This window comes from Parasteatoda tepidariorum, chromosome 1 (assembly GCF_043381705.1).
Source record: "Parasteatoda tepidariorum isolate YZ-2023 chromosome 1, CAS_Ptep_4.0, whole genome shotgun sequence".
In the NCBI taxonomy this organism is placed as follows: domain Eukaryota; kingdom Metazoa; phylum Arthropoda; class Arachnida; order Araneae; family Theridiidae; genus Parasteatoda; species Parasteatoda tepidariorum.
In genome coordinates this window covers 84,787,635-84,813,369 of record NC_092204.1, presented here as the reverse complement: position 1 = coordinate 84,813,369, position 25,735 = coordinate 84,787,635, and the positions used below count along the sequence as shown (strand labels likewise).

Here is a 25,735-nt window from a genome sequence, read left to right as displayed (position 1 = left end):
TTTAAATGTGATGAATTCATTGCAACAGTTATGAAAGATTGGAAATTTGTAATGCAAATAAAAAATAATTTGATATTAATTAAATAATTAATGTAGCTTTTTTTTCAATTACTAGCTTGATAATTATTTTTATAAGAACATTGCACTAGGTGTTATCAACATGTTTTTAAGTATATGATTCTGATTTTTCCAATTTTTGATGGATATAAATTTATCTGTCTAAAATTTGTTTTACATTTTTTAAGAGGGTGCATTGATTATAAGTCTAATTTATTTATTTATTTTACTATGAATGAAATATTAACTTTTGAAAAAAAAGTTTTTTGATAAATCACTATAGGCTTGCTTAAAGATATTTATAGATATTCATTTCATCATTCTGAAATTTCATGTTTTTTGTAAGTTTTGGTTGAAAATTATTTTATATTTTTAGCGGCTCATCAAAAGCTTACTTCTAAGACTCAACTGCCTTGTACAAAGCTTAAAAACCCATTTAAAGGAACAGTTGTTTGCAGTGCTAATAATGAAGCTGTCTACCCAGATGGAAGTGTGTGTCAATATTTTTGCTATCCAGGATATAAAATTGATAAGCTCTCTTCTAGTAGCATTTTAGTTGTTTGCAAAAATGGTCAGTGGACACCCAATAGAAACATTACATGCATAGGTAATCCATTATTTTTATTATAGCACTTTATATTTTTATTTGTATTTTTGATATATCAATATCATAAAAATAGTCAATGAGTAAACAATGAAAACATTATATGCCCTGGTAATCTACTATTTTGAACCTATAGTATTTTATACTCTGTTATATTTCAGATTTCATATTTCTTAAAAGTTGTTTATATTTTTAAAATGCATTTTCAATTAATCAATGAGAATCAGTTGCCAACTAACATAAACATTACCTTCATTATTAGTAATTTACTATTTTTATTATTGTACTTTAAGTTTTGTTATGTTCTTGGTTTCCTATTTCCATAAATGTTTATATTTTTGACAAATATTTACCCTTTTTCATATGATGCTTATCATGGCTAAGCCTGTTATTCTGATCCACTGTTGTACTAGCTGTAAGCAAATGGTTAATGCTTCAAAAATAGTCTGTATACACCCATTAGAAGCATTACATATATTTGTAATATATTTTATTACACTTAATGGTATGTTCTATTGAGGATTTTTATCCTTAAATGTTGTTTATGTTTTTAACAAACATTAATATTGCAAAAATAGTCAGTGGAATTATAGCATTATATGCATTGGTAATCTTTTACTATATTTTATGCTTTGTTAGATTGTGAATTTTATTTCTTTTAATACTATTTAATTATTGCTTTAATATTAATTTAATTATATTGCTTTAATATTAATAAAAATATAACGATGCCATTGCTTTTTGGTTGCAGCTACCTTTTGTTCTCCTCCTAAATTGCCAGAACATGGATCAGTTAACTGTGATAAAAGCAAAGAAATTGCTTTAAAATCTTATAATGATGGAACAAAGTGTACATTTCATTGTGATGAAGGTTATACCATTCCTATGTCTCAGCGAAATCTGCAAGACATTGTTTGCCAGGCTCCATATTGGAAAGGCTTGTCCATCCCGGACTGTAAGCGTAGGTTTAGGGTGAAGTATTTTAACTATAGATGTGTTTTAGAATTTTCCTTATTTGTAATTATTTTTGTTCACACAGAAAATACAGTATTAAGAAGTTTTACTGAAAATAATTATATTCAAACTATTTTTCTATGTAACTTTTGAACTTTGTCTTTCAAAGTATTAAACTAAAGCTTATGAATTAATATTTTCTAAAAAACTATTTTTCCTCTCTATGGATGTAAAAAAGTAGTATCGGGAATAAAATATTATTTTATGTAATATAGTTAAGTATTTTATCATATAGAATAATTTTGATATAAATATGTATTTACTTCTAAGCAGGGTTAGCATTATTTAAATCACTTGATTTCTCAAATAGAAAAAAAAATCATTAATTGAGAGTGAAAATATTTTTGACTATGATTTGTTATGCTTCTGCACACGTTTTTCAAGAATTTTTATCTTACCAACATCAGAGATAATAACTGAAAATGTGGTATTTTAATTATACTTCTGTGTGTGATTTAATGATTGGTTTAGTGGAAAGGGAAAAGTTTTCAACTTAATACTTTCAATGTTTTTTTTTAAACGTTAAGTGTGATTGCTCAGTATAAATTTGCCCAAAATGAATTAGATTGATAAATTTTGAGGTTAAATAATTGCCTGGTTGTTTTGATTTATAGTGCATTTTCATATGACTTTAAAAGCAATATGCATGTGGTAATTACTTTATGTTGCATTTAAAAATATATATAAAATTTTTTTCATAATATAAAATTATTTTATTTTATTTTATAACTGTCGTTGAACAGCCGACCCAATTTTATGGGTTTTTGACTACTAATGTTCAACTCCATAGCCTTGTAAGTTTGAACCCAATCCGAAAGACAAGGGAACTCCTGAATCGAGTATTGGGAGAAATTTGCCTTTGTGGAGGACTTTTTGATGGAGCTAACCCGCATTTGCCTTAGATGGAGAGGAAGACCGCAAGAACCTCCCACGGTTATCTTGGCAGCAAGGGGACTCTAACTTGTGATCCATCTACCACTAAGAATATTTCCTCTCAGCACTGTGGTCGGTGCAAGCCAGATGCGAAATTCGTATCGACTGGGATTTGAACTCCATTCGCCTCATTCGAAGGCGAACGCTCTATCCCCTGAGCCATCGCGGCTCAATAAGATTTCTTCAAGCTGCTTAGAAAATCTGTAAATTGCTGCTTCCAATTGCTCCTGAGCCAATGAAAATTATTACGAATCTTTCAAAAACTCCTAAGTACCCTATAAATATTTTGCATTGCTAAGTATTTATATGCCTTTTCTGGCCATTATTAAAATGTTTCTCTACAGATCTATCAAAATAATATATATATTTTAATGTTAAGCACTTAAAATATCACTGTAGGGCAATAATAAAAGCTATTTATTTAGTTAAACAAATCATAAGTTGTATTATTTTCTTATGAATCAACTTATGGATAATAATAAATGTCATTTGTTAATATTTCCTTTCAATTTGATATTCTTATTACTTTAGGAATTGATCCTCCTTACCCATATCAAAACACTTGCAAGGACCAGATTTTGATTGCTAACAGAAAAGGCATTATCAAGCTGAAGGTTCCCAATTTTATTCCTTCCGATGATTCTACTATTAGGCATAAAATACCGGCCAATTGCACATACCAAGGAAAAGTGGGAGTAGGTACTTACATTAACCATTGTACTGCACATGACAAAGAGCTTAATTCTACTGGCCATTGTACTTATTCCATCACTGTAAAAGGTAAACTTTTCTTATGCTCCAATTTATTTACTAATTAATTATAATTACTGATATCTTTCTTAATGATTTAGATTTTTCACATAATTTATGAACAATCTAAATTATGAGCTATTAATATACTAGTATGTGAAAAAATATATATCATTAAAACATATATGAACCTTTTTAGTAATTTTTTCCTTGTAATTTTTGCATCACTTAAATCTGATCAGCAACCAAAATAGAAGGATAGTATGTTGTTTTGTTTTGTATATTTATCTGAAATATCATATTTTATTGTAATTGAACATTAAAAATTCTTTATGTTGTAATTTTTTAAAAAATTTTATCAAAAAAATTATGCATAATAGACATGTAAACGAACCAATGAAAATAGTAAAGAACTTGTAATACCTTTTAGTTGCTGGTCCTCTGGACCAGTGACAAAACTTTCTTAATTTCTACCCCTGCATAAATACAGATGAGTCACACAATAAATTGAGTGGGAAACCTGCAGGCATTTCTGACTTGCTTTTTATAAAATTTAAATTAGACATTTCATCTTACATTATTTTTGTATAATATTTTTGCTAGCTAAAGGGCACAGATCATACTTTTTCTTACTATTCTTGCCATTTTTTCCCCATTTATATTTGCACATGTATTGTAAATTTAAAATTATCGGTTTTTAGATATAATTTTTTAAGATTTAGTATTTATTTTCAGAAAATACTTGTTTTCCTCCACCAGTTATTTCACATGCATCAGTGGAATGTAATAATTTGGATAGTAAACTGTATCCTAAAAAAACTGTTTGCAAGTATATTTGTGAGGATGGTTATGTTATGCCTGTTAGACTAAAGAAATTCAAGTCCAAAATATGCACATCAAAATTGCAGTGGAAGCCATTATCAGTGCCATCGTGTAAAAGTATGTGAGAAAGTGGTATCTTTGTCATTTTCTTTAAATTTCATTACTTCTTGTCACATAATTAACTGTAACCGTTATTAATATTATTTGACTGTGATTGTAGACAGATGAACATATAAGTTTTGCAAACAGTAAAACACATTGAAGAAGATTATTGTTACATTTATAAGTTCCATTATGAAATTAATAAAATTTATTAAGAATTGTTAGTTTCATCTGATAAAAGTATAAAATGCGAAGCTTTTACACTCAAAATTTTAAAGAAGTTTAAATCTGATAACAGTTCAAGTTGTTGACTTTATATTCTCCTGTTGCACAATTAATCACAATTAGCTTGATTTAAAGGGTATTTTTCAAAACTTCTTTTCAAAGGAAAATAAAGCTCCAACGTGAGTCCTTTAAACTCAAGACAAAGCTTTGATTTTAAATTTTGTATATTATCTTCAAACATTGCTTAGACTTTAAAATAATCAAATATTTTTGATATTTTAAATAGAAGAGAACTTTTTTTTTCTCGAAAAAATTGAGAATTTGTTGAGATGTTACCATCTAGATGAAAATTATTAAAATCTATGAATAATTCTTACTTTTTGCATATTTTTTTAAGCTTGAAAGTGTAGTACTTGTTGTAGATTTTCAATTTTGAAAGACAGTTTATTTTCACAAAACTGTAATTTTTGAAACATTTGGTTTGAAATTAACAATACCTAAGTTATGAACTGTCAGGAACTTATAACAGTTATAAAAATAGCATATAGCATATTATATGTTAAAAAACACTATTTCATGTTACATAAGAGTTTTTGATATTCAAGTTCCATTGGAGTTTTATTTTTGCATGGTGCATTTTTAAGTTTTCACATTAAATAATCAGTAACTTAACTAATGGTAAAAATAGTTCACAAATTAAGTAATCATTGAAATCAAATAATTTATTATTGATCATGGACTAATAGGAATGGGCAAAAAAAAGTTTAGTAATTTTTTTAACTGTCAAAATTTTTTATTTTGACTTTAAGCCTTCAAATAGCATTTCTCCCCTTGACACACGTCATTTTATTATTGTGTATTAAAAGTCTATTGATTATTATCACTATATAGTTTGTTAACTATGTTCATAAATTTTAAATAAAGTTAATGGAAATACTTGAATATTGTAAAAATAATATAAAAAGCACAGATAAATAAGCATGAGAGACAGTTGTCTGTACTGTAAGAAAATGTCTAAATTACTATCTGTTTCTAATATTAATTTATTTGTAAATTTTAGATTTCTGTAATATTTTAATATTTAGTTATCAGAACAAAGGTAATTTTTGGATAAATTTATTACTGTCATTATTTTAAATGTTAGTATTAAAAAATATTGAAGACATATCTTTTATTTATTGAATATAATTTATTATGTAGTGTTAGGTTATATACAGATTATGAGGATTTTTCTGTCACAGTTAGATTTTGAAACAGAATAACACATAGGCAAAATAAAAGAAAAGTTATGTTGCTTGGATTTATAACAACAACACACATAGTTTTATTAGCATTTTTTCTGTGTTATTCATTTTATTTCATACATTTTTAATAGTTATTTTTTATGCATGACCTATGTTTTTTCAGGGTTTTTAATTTTTTTTATGAACTTTTCTCATATTTGTTTATCAATTTATCTTTCTGTTGAATGAATATTCTTCTGTTACTGTGGCATGTATCAGCAACATATCTCACTTAATTATTATTTTTTTCTGTTAGAAATTATTCTGTATTAAAGTAGCTTAGATAATTCTCATTTCTGAGATTTTTGTTATTTATCTATTTGTTTCTAACAAAATTAAACTCTGGCATTTGCTTGATACAATTAAAAAATATTTTTAAATGTAATTTCGTTCCATTTTTTCCAAGCACTTTTTATTTGACAATGAACAAAATCTTTACACATATTAATATATTAGTATTGATAATGCTTCAATCTAATTTACTTACTAAATAACTGAAATATTTTATATTTAAATCATGATTTATATATAAAGCCATAAGTTTTTTCAGAATATAAATTTATTGTTCATAGTGTAGTCTACTTTTTTGTACTGTGTCTTCAAGTTTGTGTGTCTTTGTGTTATATAAACCATTGTGTAATTCATAATTTTTCTTTACTGTCTATATAAATATTAATATTTTGTGTTCTAAGTAAATTTTTGATATCTTGAATAAACAATATTTCAGATGCCATTCCACCTAAGCCAAGGAAAAACAATTGCATTTCTCAAGTTTTGTATTTGGACAATAATAAATCATCTATCCGGATTAAGCGTCCTAAATTCAAGTCTTCAATTAAGGGAAGCAAAGTGAGAGTTAAATGCAGTTTAAGTGAACTTTCAATTGTTGGTAACTATACAAATGTGTGCGAAGCTGTGGATACCCAACTACAATTAACATCAACTTGTTCTTACGATATAACTATTTTAGGTGAGAAAGAAATTGTTTCTTAAGTACACAAATGATTTTGATGCACTCAAATTCTTTTCATTCCTGAAATTTATAACTTAAAATTTTATAAAACCTAAATAAAAAAAACAACTATATTAATAACATATCAGAATAGCATATTTTTTCTTTGAATATTTCTTTATTTATTTCTCATAATTTAAATTTTTTTTATTTAAGATTAATACAGATGTACTTTTTAGTAATAGTTAATTGTTTGTAGACATGCAATTATTTGCTTTATGATCAACATAATGCCTTTTTTTCTTGATTTCTGCTTTTCAATAACTAAGAATTTTTTTTCCAGAAAAAAGATGTCCAGTTTTGCCAGAAATATCAAATGGGCAATGTAATTGCACCTTTATTAAACATCAAGACAGTAGTTATTTTCCTGGTACTATATGCTATTATACTTGTTTTGATGGTTATGTGATTTCTACCAGCTCCATACCTTATTCTTTTAAATACTGTGGAAGTCGAGGTTTGTGGAATAGTACAGTTATTCCGACCTGTGTGTGTAAGTGTTTTTTCATAGTGTTGATTTTCTTTTTGGTCTAAGGAATAAGCAAATTTTGAAATTCTTAAAACTTTTAAAAGTTTTTCTTGCTCAGAAATATTGAATCTTTATAAAGGATATTATTTTATTTTGTTCTGTAATAACCTAGACATTAAGCCTAAAACCTAGTAATATTAAACTTAAACCTAGTAATATTTAAACCTAGTAATATTTTTTAACCTAGTAATATTTTTTAACTTTCTAGTACAATCTGTCCCAGTCTCAGAGTCTTGCCTTGACAAATCTGTTACAGTTGATAACTTGATAAATTTCACAATACCCATTCCTGATTTCAAGTCTTCTACTGGAGCTAATCTTGAAGTAAAATGTGAACCTTCAAGCATAGAGAATTATTCATCTCACACAGTCAATTGTAGTGCCTTCGATCCAGAATTAAGAACCTTAGGAATTTGTAGCTACTTATTAGATGTGCGGCAAACAGTGGATGTTGCCGAATTTCAGCAAGCTGGTAAAGTTTTATTCCTTTAGTAATTTGATGTGAAGCAATATACTTTTTATTTATTGATTTTAAAATATTTTGATGAATTTAAAATAATGTTTGTAAATTTTGTAATGAATATGTAAAACTTATAAGTTGCATTACGTTAAACCAATAAATGCCTAATATATTATAATTTTTATAATTTCTGCATAGTTTTATTACTATGTAATGTAATATAATATTGCAATTATTTATGTATCTTGTACATAGCAATCTTATATCTTTCAGTTCTGCTTTCTACATATTTGTGCATTGTGCATTTACATTTTGTGTTCTGTGTTCACAGCCCTTGATATTTTAGTAACAATGTCAAAATTAAAACCAAAAGGAATTGCAACTTGATATTTAAGCTAGAAAGAGCAATTTTATTTTAATAATGTTGTTAAAATTTACAAAATTTGATAGATCAAACTTAAGGACAGTCCTCTTATTATATACAAGGTTCAGGCATAAAGTCTTACCTGCAGAAAACATTTTGAAAATTCAGTTATTTTACAAAAAAGAAACTCAATTAATGATATTACGTTATGAAATTTTTATAGTGATAAATAAATTCAGGGATCATATGCTTATTTCTTATCAATATTACTTAAATTTTTATGGTGATATACTCAAGGGTTATTCATTTATTTATCATGTAGTAACAAATTTTTCTAGAGTAGAATTTTGTAGCTCATGACTTTTGATTCTTATACTTGTCAGTTGTTTCAAGACTATTGGGTCATTAAAAGAAACAGATGGTTTAAAATTGTTTGATTAAGGAAGTCTTGAAATTTATTACAAATTATTGGAATATATATATATGTTAAAAAACANTAACGACGATAATTTAACAAACATAACAATTTAATAGAAATAAAAAGGATAGAAGGATATAGCAGTTAATATTATTGACATGACTCGTGAGAGCTGCCTTCTCGCAGTGGTCTCCAGAATGCATGTGACTAAGAATTAGATTGTTCTATGGTATAAAGTAAGAGTTAATTATAAATTTGGGAGTTTCTCTTCGGGACTGGATGGCGCCTCTCAATGTCAAGAGGATGATGCAACTTCTTTTAATATTACAAGATGGTGAATGACGTAATGTTCAAAGCTAATACACTATAACTGTAGCAACAGCTCCAAACTCCACATATATATATTTGATAATGTTTTTTTTATGCAAAAGTGCTATAAAAATTTTCTTATGTATTGATCGCAAACTATTTTGAATTCTTTAGTGCTTTTTTAATAAAATTATACTGGAAACTATAAAATTTTTCTTTTGAGAACAAAATAGTTCTGATATTAAAAAACAATATATTTTATTATTCTATATAGCCATAAAATTCATTTTTATCTGAGTAGAGAAAATTATAATATTTTTAAAAATTTGTCATTTGCCCTTTTTAAAGTTAATCTGCTTTACGTTTACTGTTCTAAAAAATGTTCTATTTTTTTCTTCAAAAATATTGTTCTGATTTCTTTTGTTATCCCATTATGAGGCCTGTGTAATGTGGTGTTATTAACTTAATTTTGATTGAGATTCTAACAATTTATGTCAAAGCAGGGATTGCAGAACATTTATAGTAGATAACTTAATAGCTTAAAAATAACTTTAGTTATGTTTTAACAAGTTAAAAAAAATTTTTTTTTTCATGTGTAAGAATGTTTTTTGAGGTCTTTTATTATCTTGTGACTTTTTGGTATATTGGATTAGCTTGTAAAAATCTAAAATAAATAATGCACTGTTCTTCAAAATATATATTTAATTTTTATATACCTTCTTTATTGTAAAATTGATTTTTTACTTTTAGAAAGTGCTTGTTTGCCATTGAGTTCTACTCAAAATGGAAAAATACATTGCAATAACACCAATTCAAAACTTATTGTTCCTGATACTTTATGTGAAGTAATATGTGATGAAGGTTTCATAATACCGAAAGTGGAACAAAATACATCATTTGCAATTTGTGATTCTGAAGGAAGTTGGAATATTTCATTTTTTCCAGATTGTGTTCAAGGTGAATTATATTTCTTTCTTGATCTATTACTTGACTATTATTTTGGCAGGCACAAAACATTATTTAACATCTGGAAATTTTACTAAATTCTTTGAAAATGTGTGCTTTGCGGTATAGTGAAAATGTTGAGTGCAATTCTTTTCTGCTTTCTGTTTTGTATTGCTACACTGATTCTTTTTGGATTGCAGAAAGGCTTATGTCTTTTAATCTTTAAGTTAAAATAGAAAATGAAAATTTTAAATTTTTGCATAAACATTCCAAAATTAAAATGAAATGTTTTCAAAAAGGTGATCTTTTTTACATTTTAAAATATTTTTTTAGTGAATTTGAATGTATTAAAAATTTTATGGGTTGCAATATATTTACTAGGGATAATTTGTAAATTGTTCAAAATGTGTAATTTATTTTAACTTTTTTATTTATATAAATGGTGCAAAACATTTCTGTTAAGACTCAAATTTCCAATGTTGAAATCAAATTTCAAGAGGAGCATTCACGAGGTTTGACGAGTAAGGCAAGCAAAATAATCTTACAAAAAAAAAAAAAAAAAAAATTTAATTTTGTGGAAATGAACACATTTTTGTTTCATTGTTTAGTGTATTTTTGAACTTTTTGTTTTGTTTTTAGTGGCAGAAAACTAAGGAGGCCTGTATTCTGTAAAAAAAAATATATTTCTATATTTTCCAAAACAGTTATAAATTTAATTTATTCTTAATAAAAATAACATATTTAATTTTAGTTATGATCATACTTGATTAATTCATCAACAATAGCTCTACATATGTAGACCAATTATACTTTTGCTTTAAATTAAATTAAATACATTTGTTAGATTTAATTAATAAGTTAGTTTCAAATAAGTGCTTAACTAAAGATGATAAAACCAGCACTGAGTTTATTTTTGGGAGGCAATTATTTTTTATATTGCCTTATTAAATTAATTATAATAAAATGCCATATATTAGAAATAATTTTTAATATAATTCAGGCAATTATTTTTAATATAATACCTGTTAACATTGGGGTTTTCAAATTTCGTATACAGATAATTTCTTTTTATGCAGGTAATTCTCTGAAATTGATATCTGGTTGTGATTCCAAGACAATTGAAATTGATGACTCTCCTCTAGTTAAAGTAACTCTACCTGAATTTGAAGGCTACAATAATATTTCTGCCAATGTTGAATGTTTTCCAGAAAAATTGAATGAATATAAAAAATATGAAATTACATGTTCGGCTGAAGATATCATCCTTGGTACAACAGCTATGTGTGCATTTTTTATTACTTTAGAAAAACCTTTAATTCTTGACCAATTGAGTAATGCCAATGATTCGTCAGAAACTACAAATAATGCATCAAAAAGTGAAAAATGTAAGATTTTTTTTATTTCGAGCTGCAACTTGTTTAAATTTCTTCTATAATTATATTTTTCATTAAAAAGTTTTTTTTTGTTCTAATCATTACATGTTCTTGCTGTGTTAATTTAAAATATTTTATAAAATTTAAAAATAATTAAAAATTTTATAAAATTTAAAAAAAAATTCTTAGCCATATGTCACCAACTTTGACTTGAACTTTAGTAATAATTTACTACTTAACATGTTGAAAAATCCAAAACAATATTTTTTAAGATTTAAAGCTTGTAATTTTAAAATAATATAATTTTAATAATTGTATTAGAAGACCATTCCCTTTATCCATTGTTTTAGAATCCTTGTCAAAAATAAAGCTGAAAAGATACATACACTAGGAATGTCCAAGTAATGTTTGAGTGAGAAAAAACAAGAACATCTTTAAAATGTAACAAATCACTAGTAAGGAAGGTGAGACTTATAACATCAGAGTTTGTTTGATTATCGGCTTTTTTTTATCTAACAGCAGGCACTGAACTTTTTGTTCTTCATCTGGGAAGAGCCTGGAAGTGTTAATCATTTAACATTATCCACTCGGCACCCATGAACCTAAATCAAGGAGGCGAGCAACATTACCAACTCTGCACTGCCACAGACCGTTCTTAAGGTGGGCCACATTCACACAGAGAACAACAACATCCATGCCCTGAGCGAGATTTGAACTTGTCAGGCACTCTGTTTGATTGTGGTGGAAACAGAGATGACTTAAATGACACTTACTGGAAACACCAATCAAGCAACTTTACTTCTTTTTTGCCAAGGATTCTAAAAATATTTATTAAGAACAAAAAATACATAATATCTTGCTTACCTTAAAGTTTCTCATTTTTTACTATTTTGAAATATTTAATGTGCTATGAGAGTGTTATATCCACAAAACCCCATCTTTTACATTCATCAACACTGTTCCAGATTGCAAGATAAAAGTTGGGTTTAAAAATTACATGTTTAATTCATTTATTGTTATATTCATTTTTATTTTATGTTAGTGACTTTAAGTCAATAAAATTTTTCCCCTTACCCAGATAATTTTTTCTTCAGCTCATTAGGCATTGAAACTCATGAGCCAAGTGTTGACCAAGTGATGGGTTGTTCTCCTTCATCAAAGATTTTATGACTGACTCTTAGATGCATTTCTGTTGCTTGGAGCTAAAAACTTTAAAACCTCTCACCGAGAATCCGATAACAGCAGAACTTTAATTTTTGATCAATTTACTTGTCAATTATGTGGTTAGAGCAGACGAAAGTTTTCCATTAAATTGCTTCAGAATTTCTCTTTTTTTGGCAGTTAAAAAAAAAAAAAGTCAGTGCCAATTAGAACAACTTTCAGATCTCAAAACATTTTATTAGGAATGACAACATCAAGAATGACTAAAGAAGGTACAGACTAGAAATGAGATAGGCTTATTATCTGATATAGCTTATTTGAACTTGGACTGGCTCATGATAAATAGTTAATTTCACACTAAGCAAATTTAAAAAATTATGTAATTCATGTAATTCTGCATGTAATATTGCCTTTAATTGAATTTTCTGTTATATAATTTTGAAGCTCTTTTAGTTATATTTTTATTTTTAATTGAAATATTTTTTTTTGTAAAATAAAATTGATTTTTATTATTTTAAAACAGGATGAACTTACTATTCTTGTTTTATCTGTTAGTTATAGAGTGCAGGCCTCTCTCTTCTCCATCAAATGGAATTCTTGAATGCATTGAAGAAACTCCCCTTCGTAGTTGCTCTTTCAAATGCATAGATGGATATGATTTTCAGTCGAGTTTTAAAAATGTCATCAAAACGAACGGACTTGAATGTGATGGAAATGATGGATTGTGGAATTACCAACGGTTATATAATACTAGTCAACTACCCGATTGTTTAGGTAAAATAAATAACATTATAAATCAATAAGGAAAGTGCATTGGGTGTAACATGAAATTTTGATAACTAACAAATATTTTTTTTCTCTGATGAGGTTCTGTTTTCAAATATTTTATTAATTTTGAGGAGCTTGAATCATTTTTAAGTTTTTTGCTTCTTTAAAATAACTTTTATGCTGCCATAAAACAAAAAGAAAAGATCGTAGTTATCCGGATTCCCAAGCAGAGCAATGACATGAAGTAATGAAATTTATTTCGAATATTTATTTTGAGACACTTGAATAATTTTTAAGTTATTAGTCTCATAAATTTTTTAATACTGCATATACCAGAAAGAAATAGATTGTAATCATCTTGATTTCCTAGTATAATAATGGAAAAGGGTATTGGCGCTGTTTTCGAATATGTTATTTATTTTGAGCCACTTGAATGATTTTTAAGTTTGTCACATAAAATCTTTTTATGCTGCACATAACAAAAAGAAGAAGATTGCAGTCCTTCTGATTTTCCTAACAGAGTAATGAGAAAGCATATTGGTGCTGATTTCAATTATGTTTGAAATATATATTTTAAACCCTTTGAATGTTAAAGTTATTTGTCTTCTAAAAATGTTTTATGCTGCACTTAACAGAAAGAAGAGTATTGTAATCATCCTATTACCCTTGTGAAAAAATAAGCACATAATCTTTTGCTGAAGGGGTCTGAGTTTCTAAGCCAGTGGTCATTATAATTTTTCGTTGGAATTTTTTACTTATTATTTCAAAATCATTCATCTATTTTTGTGGTATTTTTTGTTAGGTTTGTTTTCTTAATTTCTTAAACATGATTTTAAATTTATGTTCTTCTTATTAATTTTTTTCGTTATATTTTGTTTTTTCTTAAAAAACAGTTAATATTTTTAATAATATTGATGAAAATTATGCATTGCAGGATATATACAGAGCAATTCGTGACATTTATATTCCTTGCTAGAGCATTTATAACATTTATCTGTTTGAAATGGAAATAATATCTTGATTAGCATTTTAAAAATTATTTGGATGATCTGCATCATATTAAATTTTTTTTAAAGGCATACCTCATTATAATCTGAATATTTTTGATGAAAATCGTTTAAACTGAAACAAAATAATTAAAAAAATTTTTTTCCTTCTCTTTTTGAATGAGAGATTGATTTCTTCATAGTTTAAACATATAAATTTCAGTTGCAAAAAAGTACATATCTAAGGGTTGTATTAGATTTATAAGTTCTTTCTGTAATTTTTTTAAAAAACTTTTATGATGTACCAATTTGACTAGTTGGATTTATCTTAGTCAAAATATTTAATAATTAAACAAAAATTGTGGCCATGCATACAGTTTATAATATTTTTAAATCATTAATTTTAGAATAAAGTATTTTTCTAAAATATGTATGTTTTTTAATAAACTAGTGGTGTATACTTTAGTTCCACTGTTAATATATTTTTTAAAAATGACTCTCTTAAAAGTAGACTGTTAAGGGTGACAAATTAATATTTAAGGGAGGAAAGACAAAACTGCTATCAAACTTTTACAAATCACTTGTTAGGAAGACAGGACTTAAGAACATCAAAACAATTTGATTGCTGTAAGAAGTAGAGAGGAGTTATGCAGATGTTTGAAAGGTGATTAACCTTCTTCAGACAATCATATGAAAATTAAACTATTTGATTTGATCAAATATCAAATTGCATCTCTTAGATCTAATCAAAATCATATTAAAATCTTAATTGTTAAGTAATTAACTTTAATTAAGTTTAATTAGATTAAGTAATTGTGTGTATTATCTAAAAATGTAATAATTAATTGAATGAAGTACTTTTACCAACTTTTAAGTAGTATAATCGTATTAATCTTAATAAGCTATTTGGCATTTGAATTAAGCATTTAATTATTGTATGTATTTAAAGATAAGGACAAAGAAAGAACGAATATTTCCTTTCTTTGTTTACATTTTGTTACATAATTGAATAAATGGTAAGATTATTCTAAAAAAATTTCTTACTTTCAATGTAATTTTGCAGCTCTTTTGCCTAACACTACTGTGAAGGTATCTCTGTATTTTGATGCGTTTGTGGAACATTGTACCACATCAGATGAAGCTGATTACCTGAAACTAATGAAAGATGTCTTATTACCTTTGAATGATGATGTCTGTGATGAAATTGATTGCTATAATCTCAAAATAAGCTGTGAGTCTGATGGGAATAAAATTATACTTGCAGTTAATTGGACACTTCAGGTACTTATAACATAATTAAAATACTCTATTTCCAGAAAAATAACTATAAAAATTTCTTATTGGTATAACAATTGTAAACTGTATTAGCCTTACTTGATGAAAAGAAAGAATTTTTTTTTTTACGATTTTAGAAACTCAGTTTAAAATGCATTTTCAATTTGATTTCTAATTACCAAGATAAGTATAATAAGGAGTAGTGTGATGGTACACTGGCCGAAAAAAAAATTAGGAATTTTTTATCATATCTATAACATTATCCTGAAGTTTGCCTGATTGTTTTTCTGAAATCTTACAAGGTCTCATGTTTACAGTGTTTCATTTATTTTATTTCATTTTATTCACCATTCTTTTTTTTCATCAACTTATTGATTTATAAATCTGAAAAGCTTAAAACTATTTTCCACAAGTCTTTTACTTTTTTAATACTACCTTCTTCATACTTAAATTTCAAATTATTTCCATAGTTTTCTTTTTTTTTTTTGGCATAATTTTGATAGAAATAGATACGGTGAAACCTCTAGGAGCAACCACCTCTATTTACGACCACTTTCGGGAGCCACAGAATTTTTTCCCTAGATTTTGTATTGAGGAAAACCTTTAGAAGGGACCATTAAAATCTCTCCCTGGGTCCGACAAACATCTGCACCAAAGATGAAAAAATATCAAAACAAAAAATTTAACGGAACAAATAAAAATGTATGGATTAAAATGTATTCAAAATATTTGCTTGAGACTCTTATTTAATGAGCTGTTTTTAATGATATAACGTCATGTTGCAACCAGAGTGCACTAAAGATGATGCTATCTGTGATTTACTTTTAGAGTTGTAAGTTAAATTAGAAAACAAACGTAATTTTAGAAAAAACAAGCATCTCAAACAAACAAACCTCTTCTCATCTTTTAAGGCCAACCAATTTTTATGATATAGAATTAAATGCAAACGAATAATAGCTTTATCCAATAGCTATAATAAATTAGCTTTGTCATTCATAATTGGTAAATTTGTTTTTACACAATTATATCAGTTGGGATCATTTTTATGAACGCTAAATTTTAATCATCGATCCGTCTTTTCATGATGCCAACAGAAGTGACATTTCTGCACCAAAAAAATGACACTGACTAAAATTTAAATCGTTTGCAAAAAATCATGTACGTTCGATAACAATTTTAAAGTCAATGGAGGTAACCTCGAAGAATGATCAACATCCATTAGTGAACATTTTACTGTGGAATGGAAAGAGGTCACTTTCGAGAGGTTTCACTGTATTATTATATAAGATGATTATGAGAAACATATAGTTTGTGAAATGTTTGGCTTAAAAGGTAACTTAATTAATGCCATAGATTTTGTAGGAAGCAGAATAACACCAAGCCATCAAAATCCTTACTCTTTTTGATTCTCATTCAGAATTACTTGCTTAGTTTGTAAAATTTATATGTAGAGGAGGTCATTCTGAAACACTAATTATTAATTATGCTTTATCTTTTACCACGTAAATAAGTTTGTTCTATTCTATTCTCTCAGATTCTCCTTCAGAATTGCTTGCTTGTTTTGTAAAATTTTGATCTTCAAGAGGTTATTCTCAAATCTGAAATATTGATAATGTCTTATGTTTTACTTCCTAAATAATTTTGTCCACTCTGTATATCTAATAATTTGTACAAACTAATTACTTGTTTCAATATTATTTAGGTTAATTTTTTTGCATAGTTAACTGTTTGTAGACATATTATACAAAATTGTGACGTAATTACACAATAGTAAAGCTCTAATTTTAGGAGTATGACAAATTACCAGAATTTTGTTGTTTTTAAATAATTGTGGACCATAGTCATGCTGCTGTTAACTAGATAGAAAAAATGTGTGTTCTTAATATAAAAGAAATATTGAAAATAATGTGTAAAATTTTTAATACTCTTCCCATTGACCCTGATACAGAACATCGTTACCTAAGCTTCTGCATTTTATCAAGCTTTGATCCTTTTTGTTTCCTCATTTTGATGGAATAACATCTGTATTGCGATTCAGCAGCGACTAATTGCTTTTAACAGCATTTCTTATTTTTTATTGGCAATGCTGTCCACATTCTGTACTACATTCATGTGTGTTTACTTTATTAAATCAACTTTTCTTTCTTTAATACTGTTTCGATTTAAATCAATTGAGAAAGTTGTCTATGAGTCCTGTAAATATTACATTTAATTTTATTTATTCCCAAACTGAGTAGTAAGCCAAATGTCATGGAAATTATTTTTATAACTAGTCCTTGAGTTTCAATTCTAAAAATGTGTAAGTAATATGATATTCAGTATCTAATAAGAAAACAAGATTTGATTAGTGAAGAAATAAAAATGCATATTTTATTTTATTGTAAGCAAAACATCATTTTAAATATTGAAATTTTGAAAAAAATATAAAATTGCTTGAATGCAGACATTTGAAGTATTTTTAATTATAATTTTTTAGCAGCATGAAGCATTTTTATTTCTGCCCAGAATTGCATAATATCAATTCTCTTCTTTTTCTTTGAAATTTATTTATCAGTTTTCAATCTCACAAATAAAAATATACAAACAATTGTAACTAAGGAATAATTAAAGATGTCTTAAATGAGGAAAATTAAAAATTTAAAAATCTTTGGTGGAATCTCTTGGAAAAATAAAGTCAAACTTTAGCAAAATATTGGAGTTGTTCTTTACACTCTCTGTGTTATAATTTAAATGGAGATATAATAGAACAAAAATACTGAAAAAATTTCTCACAAGTGTCTTTTGTAAGGGAGTTATGATTGTAGTTTATGTAGTTATGGCAGTAAAGTTATGATTGTAGTTTGAGAGCTGAGTTTTAAGAAACTGATTTATATGTTTTAGACTGCATATGATCCTTCTAAATATGATGATTCCATTGAGGTACCTGATTTTGAGAATAACTTTGAAACTGTTCTTGATACTGCTCGAAAAACTATAAAGCATGAAGACTGGTTTAAAGAAAAATTATTAGACAATGGTATCCAACTCAATCAGAATTCATATCGTAAAGATAATATTGACCTTGCATGCGAAGAAGATGGTTATGGTGTAGATCATTTAAACAACAAATGTCGTAAGTGTTTTATTTACTATTATAAATCTTTTATTAGGCTTTTTTATTACATTTTCAACTTGAAACGTTTGTTTAGTTACTAGGGCAATTTATTTCTTAATGTCTTTTGTTATTTTTCTAGTGGCAAGGTTTAATGTATCTTACTTAGGAAACAAGTTTATTCTGATGAAATTGCAATATTAGTTATTAAGTTACTATACAGGTAGAGCCGCTGAGATGAGAAAACTATAATCAATGTTTTCTGTTGCATTCTAAACTATTCCAACTGAAATACTTGCTAGACTGCTCTTAATTTGTTCTTAGTCTATATTACTTTGTTGTTGTAAATGGTGGTTATATTGAAAAATTATTTTATATATATTCTTTTATATTATTTTGTGGTAAGAAAATTTCATAGCATGAATCTGTATTTTTTTCTAGTTAAAAAGTGCAAATTCAGAAAAATAAAAAAGTTGATTTAATTAACTTTATTGTTTTGTATGTATTTCATTATATGTTATCTTTTTATATGTTTCGTTTCAATGTAGTTAATCAATTAAAAATTCAGATTGCTGTAAAATATATTAGAAAAACAAAAGATTAGTTTTTTTTGTGCTGTATTTATTATAAATAAAATTAAAGAATATTTTCTGCACAAATTTTACCACTAAATTTTGATCCTCACTGATAGCTTATATTAATAGTTTATATATTTTGCAAATAAAGTTTATGTTCAAAATTTTTTTTGTTGACTTTATTTATATTTCAGTGAGAGTTATTTTTAAGGATTAATTATAAATTCTGTTTGAATGATTTGATAAAAAATATTTTGATAGAATGATAAAAGTATTAATGATCAGAAAATAACAATATTTGAGGGTTTAGTTACCTGCTCACTTTGCTAATCAACTCTCATGATTATTACACAATCATTTTTTTGTTTCTTGATGATAAGCATGATGTATCAAATTAAAAAAAAGTATTCAATTGAAAAGTACAGAATATTTTTATCACATATTTAGTTTTTGGTTCTAGTAGGATGGAATTTAAACATAATACTTTTACTTAGCTATCATTGCAACTTCACCTATAATTTGTCTTTTGAGGTTAAATATTCTCGTTAAATATTTTTTTGCAAAAGATATAATTTGGTAATACTGTATCAGAAGTTTATTCCTGATGTTGCATTTTGCATTCATTTTTTTTAATGGCATGTTTTGACTGGACATAGTTTTACATGATACTTACTATAAGAGTAAATATAGTTGAATTATGGTTTTATAATTATAATTGCAAAACAATTAACAAATTAGATTTTAGTAATATAGTGATATTATATTACTTTATAAGGTGATAATATAGATCATAATAAAGGATCACTACCTTTAGATTTAGGTCTTCTACTTGGAAGACTAATCAAAATAAAGAAGGTAATAACTGAGAATATTGCTAAGAAAAAGTTGTAGTGTTGGTATTGTATCCGCTCTAATATTTTCGATTAGAAAACATCTATGGATTAATCGGCAAATCGAGTATCTCTTTTTCCCCTCCCACCCTTTTCATAAACCAATGAGAGTTAGACACACTCTCATACACAAGGATAGCGTATGCTATTCTCTCTGTCCCTTCAATATACATTATACTCTCAATATCTCATTGTTAAAAGGGAGCTAAAAAAATTTCAAGATCGCGAGTTTTTAAGATTCAGAGTGCTCTCAGACTCGAGGATTGCGGATGTAATTCTCTACATCTCTTCAATATATATTTTTTGTTATTGTTTCAATAAATATTGTTAAATTTGGTTAACTGAACTATCTTTATTCATCATCTTATAAATCACCTTCTTGTGTAAATCAACAAAATTTCACCACGTAAATCACCAAACCATCCTCCACAAAGTGATAGATAAGTATTACAAATAAATGCCAGATAATGATTAAAGAAGAAAAAAATATTTTATTAGTGAAAAAACCCTTTACAACTTTTATTAACTTTTCGCTGATGACAATGAAATTGTTTTTGATATTTTTCAAATTAAAAAACTATATCATGGTAATTTATGGCCTGTGAAAAAACATCAACAACAATGAGAAATTCTTTTAGACCATTATGTTCTTGTGTTATATAAAGAATTGTTTTTTGTCACTGCCCATTTTTTTTATACATATTTAATTTTAAAAAATTGCATGCTGAAATAACATTCATTGTTCATTTAATTTTTGCCTGTTAAATTAAAATATCTTGGTTTTAGTTGCTTGTCCTAGTGGTACTAAGGAGGAAAATGATGTGTGCATAGAATGTCCTCCAAACTTCTATCAGTTGCAGACCCAACAGACTCTTTGTCTTAGTTGTCCAAATGATACAGCCATTTTCTCTGAAAATGTGCCTAACACATGCCTTAGTAAGTATAAATTTTAGTGAAAACAATTAAACTTGAATATTCTTAAATTTAAAAAAAAAATGGCAAATGATAAAATAAAGTAATAAATACAACTGAAATAAAACAACTAAATAAAATATAATAAAAACAACTTAAATTGCTTTAGTTATTGATCAACAATTAATCAACAATTAATTAAATATTTTATTTATAGCTTAATGAGTTCACATCAACTATTTATTTCTATTGATATTGAATTTATTTGAAGTTAATTATAATGGTTTACAATTTTTTATTTATTTCATTCATTATCAGAATCTGATTTATTGTGTGTTTTAAGTATGATTTATTCTTTTTGGGATACTATAATATTTCCTAAAGCAGTTTGTAGTTTTGATTAGGGAGAAAGATTGTGTCAGATTAATCATTTTTTAAAATGAAAATAATTAAATATGAAAATTCCTTTTAGCTATTATTATTCAATATTTAGTTAATAATTCTCATTTTTACGATTTATCTTGAATTATTTTATAAATTACCTTTCTGATTCATTTTAACTGTTCACCTTTATTGATGTGCATTTTGTTTCTTTTAGGCTTCTAACATATGTTTTTGTTTCTGTACAAAAAAAGAAGAAAAATTTATTGTTCTTATGTGACATCAAAATCTTGATAGATGCACAGTTCAAGGATTCTGTTATGGTCTGACATTTTTATGAATATCAATTTGATTTACAATGTTCATTTAATTGCGTTCTTTCTGGAAAAATTAAAAATACTTCGTTATTGTATTTTGATTGTTTTACTAAAAGAAAATTTTACAAATTATTATGAAATTTCTATTTTGAAATTAATTTTTATATAGTTTTATAATATTAGCTGTGCTTTTTTATCTGGAGATAATAGAAATTTTTCACATTTATGATTTAAATGTTATATACCTGTATTTCTGCTAAAACTTTAAAAATTGTTTACTAAATCTTTAGACATGATAAAAGGATTAATTTACTTTTTGTTGTTATACATTACTATCTCAATACCATTTAATGAAAGTTAACATTTATCTAAAAGACCAATTCCACACAATCTTTGAATCATAATTGAGGGTGATGAAATTTAAAAAGAATATCAATCTTTGTATTAAATGATATGTTCATGTAATTTTATTGAAAAAAAATGTAAAATTAAAATAAAAAAATTCTTTTTGTTGATATTTTATGCATTACGAATTTCACGAGTTTTAATTTATATTGCAGTTAATATTTTAAACTGTATTTTATGCAGTAAAAATTTGGAACTTACAGTTTATTAAAAACTGGCATTTTTAATTTGAATAAAACAAAATTACTTTAATTTAAAATTAATTCTTTTTTTTAAACTAAAATGTCTTTCAAGTTTATGAAAAAATATATTGCAGATAGAGAATATAAAAAAGTCTTGCTAAAGCTGCATTTTTCTTTTAAAATATGCAAATTTATCTAAAATGTATACTAAAATTCTTTTCTCCTGTTTCTTTTGTTTTTTGTTGTTTTAAAGATTAATTTGTTGTTAATTAGCCAGTTTAATTGTTAAAAAAAAGTATTTGCTTCAAGCTTTTTCATATTCTATTCAATTTTAATTAAGTTTATTTTCACTTGAAAAACAAATTTTTTTTTATTAATTGAGCATAATTTTTTTGGCATAAACTTTGTAGATTTTACTTATTTTGATTACGCATTTTGATTACCAGATATTATGCATTTTAAAATTTATAAAATGTTTCTTCGCTTAAATTTTTATTATGTTTTAAATAAGCTAATTTATACTTATGTCATATTTTTTTCTTCATATTAACAAAAATTGAAAATTTTATTTTTACCATAAGTCTTCTTGTTATACAATTTATAAGCTCTTTAATTACTAGGAGTTGCACATTTTGAAATGTCAAAGTCTTTCCTTCCTTTTAGTTTTTCTTTAAGTTTAAATAAACTTAATTATATAATGAAAATTTAGCAAAATTTTTGGCATAAACCTTGATGTTAAAGATTTCAAATATAATAAAAGGGCATAATTTTGTATGCTGCAACTTGTAAAGAAGCTTATTATTTCATATCATTGTAAAATATTTCTATTAATCGAATTAATAAATTTTTTAGCAGTTTTTTTGAAAATAACATAATTCTGAAACTAGTAGTTATAATATAATTTATTATTATTAAAATTTATTAATTTTAACTAATAAAATATTTAGTAATAGCTATACAACTAACTTTAATAAATTAACAACCTAATATCAAAATGTAAGCTAACTTAGTAAGAATTAGTATGTGTTCAATTTAAAAATAAGTATTTGTGTCATTGTATTTATTTTTCATTTTTTCACTTGTATTCATTTTCATTAAATAAAAAAAATTGAAACTTCTACTTGTTTTAGTTTTATTTCCTAGTTAGGCTCACATGGGTAAAAATTATCCTGATAAAAAAGGTTATTATTTACTCATGATAAATTATTTGCTTAATTTGTTGATAATTTAAATGAAGTCTTGATAAGATAACAGACCTGCATTGGTTTAGTGGTTAAAAGATCTGAGTTGTCTCTGTGTAGAACTGGGGCTCGATCCAAAGTGGCAGTTTAGCGCGGCTTGTGTGCAATCTTGACTACATTGCTGGTCTCGAAATCGTGGAAACCTAACCTTTACGACTCCTTCCCCACAGCAAGTTGTTGTAGGAAGGCTTTTTCTTTATAATATATTTTGCATATACTTCTTCTTTATATGTTGAAATAAGTGTTACTTTGTTCATTTATCAAGAAAGTATTAAGCCTATTTTAAAAAGATAGGAATGTAAATGTATTACAGTTGGATTTGTTAATGAGAAATAAAGGAATAAACAAGCTGACTATGCTCCCTTATTCTCTTCTAAATGATTGCTTACTTAATTTGAAAATCCTTGTTTTGGAACACTACTTTTTAGCAAATTCATGGTTGACAAATATTGACAAACACATTCAGAATAAAAAATTATTTTTTGTTTATGCCTTATTGTTTGCAATGAAAACAAATGAAATGGAGGAAAATTATAAACACGAGTAACAAATGGAATAATTAAACGCAGGAATTAAGGGAAATCACTATCCGGGTGAAACAAAGCATTGTTTGAATTTTTCTCTATAAACATCAGGTGATAAAATTAATTTGAAATTTCATGTATTCCTATAGTAAAAGTATGATAAAAAAGTCAGTGATAATGAAGCTTGCTACAACTTAATTTGGTTTAGCAGATGATAATTTGAATTAAAACTGAACGAGAAACATTTAAATGCAAAGTACTAAGGTTTATTTCATAAAATAATAAAACGTATGCCTCAAGTTATATTGATAAAACAATGTCTCAAATCTTAAAAACTCTACTCTTTCTGTTTTAGTAGTTAAATCTTCCATTCTTATCAAAAATGTTTCATGATTTCTTTTAGAAGTACTATCTAGTGACGAAAATAGCTACTAACTTTGAAAGTTTTCAAAGCTCTGGATCTTTTAATACAACATATCAAATAGTACATTTCTATAGTCTTTCGTCATTTTTTAAAAATTTATTTTTTCAAATCATCAGTCATTTTGTGGACGCCCCGTGAAAAAAATCAAACGTTTCTAAGGGTGTCATAAAATGAGAAATAAAGTATTCAAAAAATACGTAAAACATAAATCTCCGATCGGCCTACAGAGTAATAACACTTTCCGCATAGTAGTCAATCTGCCTCTGATCTCTTTATTAGCCTGCTTATCCCGGCTAAAAGTAATTTGACTGATAGTAGAAATACCTATGTTAACAGGTATCGTTAACGTAAGAGAAAAAATCGTAATTTTTATTTTTCAATTACCGAATTATCATAAGAAATCATTTCTCTTGTTGATATTCACATAAAGGAGAAAGATACTTCTTTTTTAAGCATTGACTAGCGAATGGTTAAAATAATCTTTCGCCTGTTTTAAATGACGTTTTCTGAAAAACGCAGTTATTCAGGCTTTCTATTTGGATATTTTTTCCATTTTAAAATAAACACTGAAATTTAAAAAAAAAATCATTCCTATATAAGGCACAAATTCGACCCTTCATTCATATTAAATCTGCTTATGTTTTAATTCATGGTCTTTAAAAGGCGTTTTTATAAAATATTGTTTTTTACGCTGGCATACCAATCAGATTCATAATATCACGATGAACTTTCAATCGTTATATTTATGCCATTTCTGTTTGCTTGTATATTTAGTGTTCGATTAAGTAAAAAAATTATTTGGACTTGGCATTTTCTAAAAAGGTCTAAGTTTATTATTTATGTAATTGAAAAAATGTAAGCTCAATAATAATAAACATGTATTTTTAAACTTTAAGCTCAATAATAATAAAACATGTAATAGAACATTATTTTTAAACTTTAAGCTCAATAATAAAGCATCTAATGGAATATTATTTTCAAACTTTAAGCTCAGTAATAATAAAACATGTAATTTCCTTACAAAGTAATGGGAATTGCACTAGTCCGTTGTAAGTATAAATTTGGAACCAAAATGGTTAGAAATGAAAGAAGTTGCAAAGGATAAAACCGCAAGCGGATAAATGATTTTTTTTATTTTAAAAAAAGGCTTAATTATTGTCATTTAAATGAGTTTTTACTGATTCTTTTGGATCAATGTTATCAAATATGCATACCGACGTTTATGTAAAATAAGTAAAAATTAATAATAATAAAAAATAGATTTTTTTCTCTCTAAAATTTCAAATTTTTTAAAATATTTAATATCGTTTATCCTTTTCGCGTTGTTTTAAGAAATGCATATAGAACGGCATTAAAATTATTTACAAATCATAACGTTTCCGTGAAAGCAAGTTTTTTTTTTT

General features: G+C 26.1%; 1 protein-coding gene across 1 annotated transcript in view; it reads left to right on the top strand.

The window, feature by feature from the left end:
• LOC107451400 (uncharacterized) overlaps nt 1-21,501 on the top strand; it is an 82,456-nt gene extending 60,955 nt beyond the window's left edge. Inside the window, exons 8-21 of the mRNA XM_016067475.3 lie at nt 434-664; nt 1,413-1,622; nt 3,140-3,388; nt 4,094-4,297; nt 6,518-6,760; nt 7,086-7,295; nt 7,540-7,803; nt 9,633-9,839; nt 10,904-11,212; nt 12,917-13,135; nt 15,179-15,396; nt 18,271-18,502; nt 20,733-20,882; nt 21,457-21,501. Coding sequence (XP_015922961.1) covers nt 434-664; nt 1,413-1,622; nt 3,140-3,388; nt 4,094-4,297; nt 6,518-6,760; nt 7,086-7,295; nt 7,540-7,803; nt 9,633-9,839; nt 10,904-11,212; nt 12,917-13,135; nt 15,179-15,396; nt 18,271-18,502; nt 20,733-20,882; nt 21,457-21,464 — 2,954 coding nt within the window. The 3' untranslated portion in view covers nt 21,465-21,501. The remainder of the gene's footprint in view (nt 1-433; nt 665-1,412; nt 1,623-3,139; nt 3,389-4,093; nt 4,298-6,517; nt 6,761-7,085; nt 7,296-7,539; nt 7,804-9,632; nt 9,840-10,903; nt 11,213-12,916; nt 13,136-15,178; nt 15,397-18,270; nt 18,503-20,732; nt 20,883-21,456) is intronic.
• Nucleotides 21,502-25,735: the final 4,234 nt, after the last annotated feature.